The 13,815-nt window shown below is 38.8% G+C and overlaps 1 protein-coding gene across 34 annotated transcripts in view; it reads left to right on the top strand.

Annotated features, from left to right (window-relative positions):
- The window catches only part of LOC129730045 (tropomyosin-2), a 131,985-nt gene that overhangs the window by 68,802 nt on the left and 49,368 nt on the right, over nucleotides 1–13,815 (top strand). For 20 of the 34 annotated variants that reach the window (XM_055689044.1, XM_055689056.1, XM_055689046.1 and 17 more), the window contains 2 exons: nucleotides 8,683–8,816; nucleotides 10,164–10,281. In XM_055689044.1, coding sequence (XP_055545019.1) covers nucleotides 8,683–8,816; nucleotides 10,164–10,281 — 252 coding nt within the window. Of the gene's footprint in view, nucleotides 1–8,682; nucleotides 8,817–9,711; nucleotides 9,830–10,163; nucleotides 10,282–13,815 lie in introns of all 34 variants that reach the window. The other 14 variants (XM_055689048.1, XM_055689058.1, XM_055689057.1 and 11 more) reach the window with 1 other exon arrangement.

Here is a 13,815-nt window from a genome sequence, read left to right on the forward strand (position 1 = left end):
GTGGTACTTGCTCCGGTTTTTCTTCACCGCTTCCTTTTTGTGTTGTCTTATTGGTCATTCCGGTAGGGGTTATCTTACGACCTTTGCGAGAAAGATTAGGAGAGTTGAGCATTCTCCTCTTCCTAGATCCCTCTGCAAAGGCATAAGAACACCTTTCGACGGGATCGTCAGATGTACCCTCATCGGTTGGCAAAAAGGAAAAGATGTTTCCTGTCGAGGGTGGCTCAGCCCTCTTAAGCATTTCTGCGAAAGAGCGCTTTGATCGTTCCTTAAGGGAACGCTTAATTTTTTCCTCGCGCTGTTTGTACGCGGGACACGCCGAAAGGTCATGCCGAGTTCCCTCGCAGTAAAGACACTTTTCAGTATCCACACTGCAAGCGGTCTCAGCATGATTGCCTCCGCACTTGCTGCAGCGTACCTTGTTGCAGCAGTAGGTGGCTGTATGACCTAACTGCTTTCAGTTTTGGCAATGCATGACCCGCGGTACGAACAGGCGTACAGGCAGACGAACCCTGTCCAAAGAGATGTAGTTCGGCAGTGCGGATCCGGCGAATGTTACACGGAAGGAGTCCGAAGGGAGGAATTTCTTCTTCCCTTCTTCGATGGATACTGAATGCAATTGCTTGACATCCAGTATCTTTACATCTTGAATCAGGGGGTTCTTGAAGCAGCCAACCCCGTGACGCAAAATGTCATCGACCGTGAGGCTTCCTTCGGTAACCACACCGTCGATCTCCACGTCCTTGGCAGGGTTGTACACGCGGTACTCCCTTGTAAAGAGCTCGTAGCTAGCAATTTCGTTTGCTTGCTTCAAGCTACTCACGACAACTCGCAGCAGTTGATATTAAATTTTAAAAACAATTTTTCAAACTACAATGGATAAAAAAAAAGACAGTAATACTAATACTAATAACAATAGTAATAATATTATTAATAATAATAATAATAAAAATTATAATAATAATAACAATAATAATAATATTAATAATAATAATAATATTGATAGTAATATATTAATAATAATGATAAAAAATCTAAAGTGAATACTTCACCGAACGTCTAAGTCACGACCTCACGGCTGATAGTAGGATCAATCGAGTGTCTCCGCAGAACAAACAATGACGATCCAGCTTCGTGTTGTGACACAGTGGCCGTATCTTACACGCGACCTTGTAGATGCCACTTGTAATTGACTTCCACTCGCTCGATCGTATGTTGGTCCGTGCTGCTAGCGGGGTAACAGCGGTGCGGGAGAATTGTTCTTGCTGATATATATTAGCTGCGTATCAGATCACTTGCGGGGTAGCCTGCCCCTACCAGTGTGCAGAAGATGTTTCTGCCGATATATTGCAGACTATTGTTATCGCGCAGCACAAGAAATAATCGAAAAAAAAAACACCCGTACGATAACTCGTGTATTGTTATTTTGCGAATCACACGGAGATAAACAATTTGCGTCTAATCGAGACGAAAGCAAAACAACGAATGCTTGGGGCATCTGCACAAGTAAAAAAACAAGAAAATAACTATCAGGGTGTCGAAAACCTGGAAAATCAGGGAATTCATTTTTTGATCTGGGAAATCAGGGAATATCACAGAAAATTGAGAAACAATAAGGGAAAAACTTTTAACCGAGATGCTATTCTTTTTTAAACGGTTCTTTAGCGCCAAATCAGATTTTTTTTAGAGTGGAAGGCTGATGCGGTACCTTTACTGTTTAGCTTCATATACGCTCGAATATTTTTTTCAGATTTCAGAGTTGCATTCATTTATGTTGCACTTTTTAGTGCTCAGTGCTGAAAAATATCAGGGAAATTAATGTTATATTTCAGGGAACGTCAGGGAAAATCAGGGAATTTCATTGTAAAAATTGTTCGCCAACCTGATTATTTTCGTTCGATTTTCGTTGATTGCAAACGTTTTTTTCGATTTTTTTCGATACTCCGGATAATCAATTTCCTCTGGATAGGGGAAAAGGAACACAAAAAATCACAGGAGGGTTGTGTGCAAAGCCACGACCGCGAGGTTGAAGTAGAATACTTTTACACAGCTCTACTTACGGTTGCACATTAACCTACGGCCGGGCGAAACGGTTCACGCCACTTTTCGCGTTTAGCCTGGCAGAGGCCTAATGTGCACGGCCAACACAATAGAAAGGTGTTTTCACATTGAAAATTAGACACGGCTTTACTGGAGTAAGTGTTGGCAAATGCATCTACCGCTAATACCGCCGCTATCGTACGAAAGGGCTTCGTTTCATGTGGGGAATAATATCAACAACGAAAAATGACGCGCGTCTAAGCACACCCGAACTGTTTCGCCATGCCGCTTCCATTTACTTCCTTATAACATCCGCCTCATGGAAGTACCGGGTGCACCTACCGCTGAGGCTGTTACCATACTGCTACTGGTACCCAAAACTATTAACTCTTCAAATTAAGTGTTTTATTTGTCCTTAAAAGAACAATTGTTCAATTCCATATCGGATATAATGCAATCGCAGCTCTGTAATATTACCGACAGTAATATTCTTCTGAACAAAATGATCCAACTTTTCCATTAGAGGAAGTGCCGGCTGATGTACGGCAAAAACCTCGCCCGATCGCTCGCGTTGGCGTTCGTTCTCAGACAAAGGCCTGAGACGTGGTGACCAACCACAGGGCAAGTGATTTGTTTAATTTGAAGGCAGCCACAGGCGCAACCCGCTGATATATTCTGTTACTGCTGAGTGCTGATATCTGCTGCTGCTGCTGTCAACGTTGTGGACGGTCCATCCAGCTCACCTTCCGACTAATGAATGTAGCTAGTTTTCCCAGAAACACTCTTTTATAGCCGAAGGGTGCTACGTAATAGGCCACGCCTTTCAGTTCAGGTTTACCATTTTCTTATGTTCTTTAGACGAATTATTCCACAATTCGCATTTGATTTTTGTATCCAGCGAATAAACACCGATGGTGCTCTCACACACGCAACGGTTTTAACCCGTATCTTTTTGCGGTTTGTAACATCAAGCGATTTCGTTTGCTCGCTGTTGCGTGTTGCATCATGTTGCAACTTGGCAACTGGGAGACGACGAAATTCTGTTACTGCTGATTGATTGAATCGACTTCATACTAGCTCTGCATAGTCGAACTAACTGCTTTTGTGAATGCGTTCTAACAGGGCAGTTTATTATTCAATGTCGGTTATGCTGATCGCAGCCTTTGCGCTGCCCCTACAGTGTGGGGTTTACTAAATAAAGTAAAAATTAGACAATTACAACAGAATTTGATTGCATCCCGCACAGAATGTCTGCTTGTGTTGATGCCAGAAAATTATTAACCTTCAATTATTTTTTTATTTGCCTTGAAAAAAGCATTTTTCGGTACAAAATCGGTTACTGATTACAACTTTTGAGCTGCCCTAACAATGGGGGAATTAAGATACACGGACAACATGCACTGTGGAAGCTATTTTACATTCAGTAAATTCGACGGGTGCGACAGATTTAAATTGCTAGGATGCAACACAGAATGCATGCTTGCGTTGACAAAAATTATTAACTTTCAATGACTTGTTTATTTGCCTTGAAAAAGGCATTTTGATTTCCAAAATTGGATTTCCTGATGGCAATCTTCATGCTGCCCCAACACGGGGGGAATAATGGCTGTCTGGCGACACACGCTGAAAAAAACCGCGCTGCTTCTGAGACATGGTGACCAACCACAGGGCTAGTGCTGCTGCTAAGGAAGGACGACTACTGTTGTCGCTGTCTAGAACTATTATGTGCGGCTCCGGCTGAAACAGGCTCTTATATAGGCCAAATAGCATGTTTTCAATTGCAAGGTATATGATCCTGTCGACCGTGCTTGGGAAGCGAGCATATAACGACCAATCAGAGGTCGAACTTTTCGTTTTGACAAGGCTTGACTATTTTCAATAGTACAATAGTGTGAATAATAAAATTACAAATATCTTATTTTGGGAAGAATCTTAGAAGATTTTCCAATCTATTGCTGCAAGAACGAAGGAAATCCATCGAATACTAACCGATTTATTCGCATTTGAAATTGGACATATTTTTCACTTTTTTCGGTTTTAGATTTTCATTTCACATCCCTATGTAGCCGAACTTCCTGAGAGAAGTATTCTACTTCAAAAATATTTAGTAATAAGTTATTTGATCATTTGTAACGATTCAGTCTTTGTCTCAGAAGCGATTTGTAGCTAACTGTTCCAGTATCTTCAATTGAACTTTTGTATTATTGAAATTTTGCGACAACGGAAGGATGATCAGTGCAAAATTTTGTTAGTTCCTTGTGTACCTGGAAATCGCGCTAAGTTTACTTTAAAATTTTCTGCCATCATCTCTTTGACCCCGGAAAAATAGTTTGCGTCAATTTGACTCTTCGCTTTCAGCAATATTGAATTCTAGTGTATGTTATTCTTCATCGCTGTGTAAACACCGCAATCGTTGATAACACCAGTGCAACAAGAATTGACTTTTTTTTCTGCCTTGGCTTCTGTATATAATTTTTTTGTGTATTTTTATGCAAAACTGGATTTCCCCGAGTTTGAACATATTTCAACTTAAGGGGCAATAATGGCGCCATTTTGAATTTTTGAGGTTTTTTCGACGCCATTTTGTTTTGAGGCCAAATATCAAAATTCTAAGAGTTTGTCCACATATTAGCATCTTTTTACCCATCTTTTGAAAAAAAAAACAGATCTTAAATCGGACAAAAACTGAGCTCAAAACGGTGATTCTACGAAACCGGGTTTGGCATAGTTTCAGTATATTTTTCACAAAACAAAATAATATCGATTATTTTTGAGCATGATTGGTAATTCGCTAATATCTTAAAGTGGTAGTCAAATTATATCTTATTTTGAGTAAAAAAGTCTCAGAAATCGAATGGTAGGTGTCTGATCTACGTAAAATGGAAGACAGAGTGAAGACATTTTTTTTGTTGTCACTTTCCATCGGAGCGTGGAGTTATTGCACAATTTGACATATTTTTATCTCTAAATGTTTTAAAAAAGACTGCTCCGCGACAATATCTGCCCCGGGTCAAAGGAGGCCAAATGTTTGTCTATATCTTTCATGGTCATATCATCAAACGCAGGGCCACCAACAGCATGTGCCAGTAGTGGAATCTTGCTGTCATTAGATTTTGTAGTACTTGTATCAAGCAGGGAAAAGGCCCCACTACGTGTTCCTTCGGGGTATCCAGGTATTTCCTAGAGTGGCCAATGCAGTTTATATTCAGAAATATGTCTTTTGACTGATTCCTCATAAAATATCCTGGTATCTCACGCTATATTTGTATGCAAAATTGTAAATTTTCCCTACTACAGGTTCCTCTGGGGACATCCAGATGAAAAATAGCCATTTCTAGATGAGTTCTTGGTCAATTACTGATCTTGATGAATCATTCGCTTCAGGAATGGCTCTCCTATTGATTTCCATGAAGCAAATAAATATTTTTGTCAGGCAACCACTTACCACATTTATTCGAAAATTACCAGGTTTGCCATGCCTGCCGGAGTTCAGAAATATTTCCTTCACCCGGTGACTTAGACACATGGGGTCAGAGAATGAGACTTCCCAGTTAAATGGTGTTCGAATTATTGAAATCGGACAATATTTCACAAAGTTACAGCATTTCAAAGCTGATCAAACTTTTGCCTATCCTACTTATTTTGACTATCCTCTGTATACCTGACGCAGCCTAGCTGCAGTGGTCTCAAACATGCATTGAAGGTGGATTTTTTCATTGATTTCATTGCTGCTTCGATGAACTTGACGCCTTCCAGCATTATATTTTTTTTTTATGCTTAAATTACTAGAAGTAAAAGTTAGTAGAACTTTTTCCATTTCAATGGAGGGCCATTCGCCAGAAATACAATTAGGTTGAGGTAAATAACTTTTCCTACAAGCATCGTAGCGTTTTGCGGTCTTCAGAAGGGGTTTTTCTAGGAAAACTCCTTCAAATGCTATGTATCTAAAAAGTTATAAAAAATCCTATGCAACCTTTAAAAATCTGGGGCGAGATTGGGTTTCCGATCGATCTGAAAATTTACACACTTATTATAGGACTCACAAGGAACACGAAACATGTATCGCGAGCGAGAACATAACACTATCACTTTTTGCTATGAGTAAAGCTCGTTGCGATCAACAGATGATAACTTGTATTCCTCTCAAGTAATAAATTTGTAAGTGGCCCCAACAGCCTTCTTATGTAGGTATGTCGGCATAATAGAGATGCACTGGTGTGGTTAGTATTTTGTAGTTCACTGAAATGAGCCACGGCTGTTGGCTCAAATCTCAAATCAGGAAACTGAATAATTTCTTTTGTAAAATTAATCACACACTTGTGTGTAGCCGCTACAGCATTTTTACCGAGTTACCAGCAGTATTTAATTTGAATACGCTAAGTGTGAATCACTAATCAGCCGACTGAACGTAGAGTAAACAGTAAACAGTTTAAGAAATCAGGTATAAATTATATGTATGACCGCATCACAAAGTGAATCCTGATCCAACTTACACTTCCTTGCTAACAAAAACCGCCTTCCTGTGACCTTTGTGGAGATGTAGAGGTTAACACGGTCTCCAAATACGGCATACTAACGTCTCTTACCTCTTCGCACCTGGTTGCAAGGATGTGGACGGCGTCGTTATTGACACTTTAAAATATTAACTCACTAAAACATGAACATTGAGAATGAAAGGTCACTTCCAGCCCTATTTAGCCCTATTCAGATTAACTGTGCAATTTTACTGCTTTGGATCCATCACGGAGTGTAACTATTAATATGTGCAGTCAGTCAAGCTAAATTAAGCTAAGCTGAATCAATATCCTATTCTATGCAAAACTATGCTGGACGAGTCGCCCCTGCGTTTTACTGAAGCTTGTGCCGATTCCTCGCGTAGTTTCCACGGCCTTATTAACCTGAATCAGTCCAATGATGCCAGATGGCATTATCAGACTCATAAACCATTTCGAGGCTGAAAATTAAATTTAATAACATTTCCATCATTTGGCAATACTTTTATGAACACCAGTAGTAGCCCCTTGACAGATAAAATCACATTTAGTTAGTTTAGTTTTTTTACGTGGACGCTGTTGCTATCCAAAGTTTGAAATATGTGAAATATTCACGGGATATTCTGGGCTGATTCGGGTTAAGCGTTAATAAATTTAAAATATTAGCATAAATACATGACGTAGGACGTCGTCTATGATAACAGTGCAAATTCAAGTTTCTCTCGCATCTTATGAAACGTTTTATGAAAGGAATTTCGATACAGGATTATCATGTTTCTCGTTCCAATTCAATTGTAGATTTTATAAGATTTGTATGATCTCTTAGCCTATTAATCAGTTTGTTCGTTTATTGATACTTATCTCAAAAGCATATCTTTTTCAGTTTTTTTATCCGCGTACCCCTTGGCGATATTTTACAATGCAATTATATTCCATGGCTTGAAATGTTCTCGCAGAGTGGAAGAAAGCAGTGGTAGATTATGTTGTCGCAGTCTACTTTAGGGTTCAAATTTAACTATGATTTGTTTGATTGCTACAGTCCTATTTTGAGCAATTTAAACATTAACTGAAGTATTATGAAGAAAAATTGCTTCTTCCGCCATTACTGATTTTTCTTTCGTGTACCCCCTGTAGCCCTAGGGGTACGCATATCCCAGGTTGATAACCGCTGTTTCAAAGGAATTCGCATGGTTTATTTTTGCTCGCCATTTAAAAATTTTTGAGTGCCCTATTCAATGTTACTCTGATTACTAACTTCATAATTACTTACTTACATATCGTCGCCAAACAGTTTACGCAACATTGACCAACTTCATTGCCAATTGTCGGTGTCATTTTTTTCGCCTTTTGACCCAAGCCGGTGGTAGTATTAATTGACAGGAAATACGACGATTTCACCAATAAAGTGATCAATTTTGATGAAAAATGACTTCCGTCACATTGTCAGGACAGGCTAAAGCTCACCTTTTTTGGGCCAAAATTCCATCCAAAGAATGGAAGTTGTCTTTATCACTAGCAACGAGTGTGTGTATTGCTGCTCCAATCGTCCGGAACTGGTTTACTCGGTGGTGTTGAATAGCGGCCCGTTCAATGCCGCCAGTCTCCACTGTGTTTGGTACGCAGCTCCCGACAGTATGTCACAGCCAATTTCCATTGAAATCACTGGCTAGTTAGTTGTGCCCTTCGGGAAATATTTCACGGTTCTGGTTTGACAAGCTGACGGACCATCCGAGCCGTAAAGTCGAATGCTTTATTTCAACTGTCAATCGATGTAAATACAAGGGGTGACGGGTGAGGGGTTATGCAACACTCCCCGTTTTCTAAGCGGGTACTAACCGTTAAAGGTCTCATCCGTTGTCGAATGCATTAATATTGTTATTGTACTGCTTCATCAGCGATTCCACTTAACGTAATGAAGACTCAGATGGATTGTATTACAACAATAACATTGTAGTTGTCCTCTGTTGCCAACCATCGGTATCAGTAGCGAATGGGTTGAGTATCGAATTAGTTTATCCCAGTGATCAACCGATAGCAATGTAGTTCGTAATATCTTTTTGTAAAAGTTCTACCCATTATGAGAATTTATAACTCAGCAGCATTTAAGAACTAATCACTAATTAGCGTTTTTATCTCTCTTTCTTTGCAGGCTGAGTCTGAGGTCGCCGCTCTGAACCGTCGTATTCAGCTGTTGGAGGAAGACCTGGAACGTTCGGAAGAACGTTTGGCTTCCGCCACAGCGAAACTGTCAGAGGCTTCGGCGGCCGCTGACGAGAGCGAACGGTAAGTGGGCGGGATTCCCGCGTACAAGGAGGGTACTCAGTGTCTGACGGTTCGGAACACCGCGTGCCGGTGCTGCTGGCAGGATGATATACTTGCAGGCCGAGAACAAGTTTGGCGCGGGGTCGTTAGTTATATCTTTCGCGCTTAGACGAATAATTTTATCACATCGGTGATGGTTTTGATACATCCGTTGTAGATAACGTTTACAGTTGTGGATTTTTGAATATGTGATGGTGTGGACTGTTAACTCGGTTCAAATGTTCCGCTTAAGACGTAAGATTTTGACTATATTAGTTGAGAAGCACAGTACAGTCTGTAGATAAGAAAACCAGTTTTTAATAATTCTGGAGTAAATTTTTGTGAGCAGAAGCTTCATCTATTTTTAATCTGAGAGGCCTGAATATATGACCTTTTGGTCGCCCATCTTTCGAAACTTCCAATACTATTTTAGTCTAAAATTTTCTGCATTATTTTAGTTATTTTAATCTATGACAAATTCTATCAGACTGGATATCGCATATATCTTACCTCAGTTCGTAATCTTATAAAGTGAAATTTTCCATGAATTTAAGATTCCATTTTTCAAGACTTTCCTTGTCCGGATTTTTTTGGGAATTACTAAAACTATGGTAAAATATTTGCAAAAGAAGCTTCGATCAACATAAATTAGGCTTTTGTGAAATTAATTGTTCACGATTTCTACATATTTCATTTTTAAAATCAATTGGGATGTAGTGGACAAAGTAAATATATTTTTAGAGAGTTTACTTACGCTCTGCAAATTAACTGCGTATTTTGCCATCCATCGCATATTCTATTTGCCACTATACTGTTTCCGCGCTATTGAATTTTTTCCCCCAACTAATCTCCACGATTTGATGGCCACCCTCCACAGGATTAGGAAAGCCCTCGAAAACCGTACAAATATGGAGGACGATAGGGTAGCGATACTGGAAGCACAACTAGCCCAAGCTAAACTAATAGCAGAGGAAGCAGACAAAAAATACGAAGAGGTACACGTTTCATTCACTACTTCACGATAAACGCGCATTCAGTGACAGGTGAACCATGGGATTGAAGATTTTATTTTCTTATTATCCCACACTGGTTCAAACTTAGGGTTGATAGGATTTTTCAGAGATTTTCTTTACAGCTACGCAGAACCGGCAGCACCCAGTATCAGCACTGTCGACCTCGAAAATATTCGAACATTTTCAGCACTTGACATCGTTTGCTAACAACAACTATTCTTATTTTTTTCCCTGTCAAATTTCCTGTCACATTTCTGTCGAAAAAAAACCAATGCCAAATTTACTGTGTCACATACGTCGTCCGTATGCGCCGCAGTGCTCGCAAGATTCTTGAGAACCGTTCCCTCGCCGATGAGGAGCGCATGGATGCGCTCGAGAACCAACTCAAGGAAGCCCGCTTCATGGCTGAGGAGGCTGACAAGAAATACGATGAGGTGCAAAAGTCAGACGTTACTTGAAATGTTGCTTGTATTTGTTTAACAGTGATTTTTTATCCAATCTATATCGATTGTTTTCCTTTCAACGTTTTCATTGTTTCGTTCTACATACACATCTGGTAGTATTGTTTGTTTTTGTTTTTTTTTTGTCACATTCATTTCTATTTGGAATCATCAATAATCAACATCACTAAGTGATTAGGATCAGGCACGCGAACGGTGCAAAGAGCAGCGGATCCACCGCTTTTCGTGTGAAGGCACAAGTAATCTTCTGAAAGAGCAAACACGACGCGTGCTCTTAGTCTTAGTCTGTTAGAAAGTAAAAAAAAAACAAGGCAAGTGATAACATCGGTTATGAGATTAAAAAGATTGTCGAAGGTGAAGCAGATTTAGACCGAACTGCGTCCATGTTTCATAGCGCAGTTTAAGATCCGCGCAGCGAATGTTAGAACAATTTCGACAATTTTTTATCAGGTGCTCAGCTATCTAGAGGAGATATCACGGTTAGTGTTTTTATTTAGGAGACAAGATTTAAACATTTAGAAAACAAGATCTAATCTTAATCTTTCACTGGTCTAATCTCGAACAAATTAGGTAGAATTACTAAAAGTTTTCTCGGACTAGATGAAGGTTGAAATCACTTATAATTTCTTAAACATCGAATGAGTCATATCACGTAGAAAAAAATTAATATGGACAGAGACGGGTCGCAGAGAGGTTGTATGAAAGAGGATGTAGAGTGAACCGTTTGCAACCTCGTTTTTCGTATACCACTGAGATCTAGTTAAGAACCGTTGCGTTAGTAGAAATTATGCCATCACTGTCATTGTCATCATTTTCGTTTGTCATGTTTTCGGTTTTCATTATTATTTCTCCATGACCCCCTTGTTTGCAACTAATCACAGTCAGTTGTTTCTGTCATCTTCAGAGACACGATAATGTCTCTTTAACAGAGCCAGCAACACTATAGACCGTGTCCAAATAGAACTGAAAAATGCTTGAAATATTTCTCCTACGATACTGTAAGCAAAAATGCAAGAGGAAAATTAAAAACAAAGAAGAGACTTTACACTCGAACAGCGAAGTAGCACATTTGTGATCAGATACCAACACTAGGTTATAGGTAGCAGCAGCGTGCGAACTCAAGTGCCTTCTTCCCGTTAGGTTGTCGTCTGTCATTCATTTAGTTACTGTTGTTCTTGAGCAAAGAAAGTTAGCCGAAACCACGAGTGCATTTGAGGGGCCACTTCGGTCCGTGTGCTTTAAACTCATTAGTTTCGAAAAGAGTAAAAAGTAGAAGATTTATTTTTTTCAAAAGGCAATCTAACCAGTAACCAATAAAAAGGCAGCTTTATGCATAAAAAAAACACACGGTGTTTGCTCTGACGACAGATAATACTTTTTCGCGTATAATTATCAGCTCGGACGTTAAGCAAATGTCGTATGTCTCTCGGTTTAGTGGTGTGTAGTATTTACAGCTCCAACCTAAATCAGCAACGAATTAGTGAGTTCAATTAAAAGAAGGTTAGATAACACTACGCAAATTGTCTTTCATTAATGAACTAATTATTGCACGTATTCATTCTCCTTTTGCTCAATTGTTTTTTCAACAATCATAATCGCTGGAGGCGATCGTTTATGTATGCACATTTGTAATCGTGCAGTCGGCCAGTAATAGAGATGATTTTACCGGTATGCTCTATAACTATCTAACCACGAAAAAACTACACATCACTAGCTTAGCCAGCAACAATGTGCGTAAGAATGCAATAACTTAACATGATTAATCGAATCAGCTGGACCGTGTAAACGAGGTGTGAACAATGTTTAGCGAAAATATACTCGAGTGCAGGTATTTAGGGAACGCTAGTAGCATGCGGGAAGAAATCCAAGAAAGGCCTTATTCATAGGAGCGTGTTTGTTTTTATCATGAAGAGAGAACAGTTCGATCCGATGAGGTTAAAGATGAATGTAACTAAAAAGTGCTCTTGTTGATTGAGATTGAAATGCAAAAAAGCTATCTTTACACTAATGAATGATGAAGAAATTATATATGAAATATATTCTATTTTAAAAAGCATTGGAAATATTTAATAAAAAATACTAGTGATCACTACAACGCAATGTGTAGTTTTATTTTGTTTATTTACAGGTGCTCAGTGATTTCTCTCATGTGTTCTTCTTTTTTAATTGGTTTGAAATGTCAGAGATCAGAGGTGGTATTCGTTTCACAGTTGTCGTATCGTGAACAAGTTTTTTTTTCACTTTATTTTCATCATCGAAGGCGGTTTTTAAACAAAGTTTGGTTGGCTTCTTTGAACATTAAAAGAATTATTACTGTAGTACGTTACCTTTACATCTTAAAGTTTTTCCGATGTTTTACCGATGTAAAGAGGATCAATCAAGACCCGTATTACTGGAGGAGTTGTAATGCTACGTTGACTCACTTGCATTTAAAGTAACCAACCCAGTATTCAAGATTTTGCTGTGAAAAATAAAATATTCGACTTGGCCATGACATTGAAAATAAAGCCTAGAGAGAAGTGACCCATAATTGTGATATTTTGGTTGATGTTGTTAACAATTGTGGGTCGACTTAATATTTTGACTATCTTCGATGCTTTTGCACGAAAATGTATCAAAACTTACCTTAAAAAACTAATAAAATAACTTTTTTTCTTGCTGTCATATCAATACTATTGTGATGATTTCCGCCATCTTGAATACGAAAGGTAATCACTATAATTGTATTTAAATTTCAATTAGTTCATGCAAATCAGTTGAAGGTGTAACCTATGATCAAAAGTACACAAATAATAACATTTCTCCCATTTTATTGACTGACCTATAGCTGTAGAAGGACTGTACCATGGCTGAACTAATAATTTAAAAAAAAAAAAAATTGTATCACGGACAGCTTAATTCAAAATTTGTTTGATCGCCCAACAAAACTAAAGTTTCAAAGAGGAAAAAACGTTTGACGAGTTTGTAGGACACGTCTGCAAGATGAACGTAGATTATGGAATATACTCGATTGGGGTTTATTAATTTGCTGGTCTTGAAGTGATAAATTCTCTTTCAACTCTCTCTTTTTTTGAATACTTGTTAACCCTGCAGAGAAGCGTTGTTTTATTGCTTTAGGTCATTAGAAAATAATGTTGAAGGTTCTTCTCACCGTCGAAGGAACAAACGAGGGGTTGTGTGCTAAATCGCTACCACGAGGTTGACAAAGAACTACATAAGGTTGCCTTTTACGTTACTTGCATTGTTACATTTGAAAGAGAACGCAGGTCATAATCACGAAGCAAACTTCCCCTTTAGAAACAATTATTTGAATGAAAGATGTTATAAGATTACGATATAATATCTTGTTGTGTTTATGACAATAACTTTTATCCAACAATTTTATCCGACATAATGTGATGGTCCTGAAAAGATTCAGGATATTCCTGGGGTCGGTTTACAGTCTCTGGGTATAATCCCAGCTCCAGGAATAGTTAAATTAGATGGCATTTAGCCATTTTAGGTTAT

The sequence above is a fragment of the Wyeomyia smithii genome, chromosome 3 (assembly GCF_029784165.1).
Source record: "Wyeomyia smithii strain HCP4-BCI-WySm-NY-G18 chromosome 3, ASM2978416v1, whole genome shotgun sequence".
In the NCBI taxonomy this organism is placed as follows: Eukaryota; Metazoa; Arthropoda; class Insecta; order Diptera; family Culicidae; genus Wyeomyia; species Wyeomyia smithii.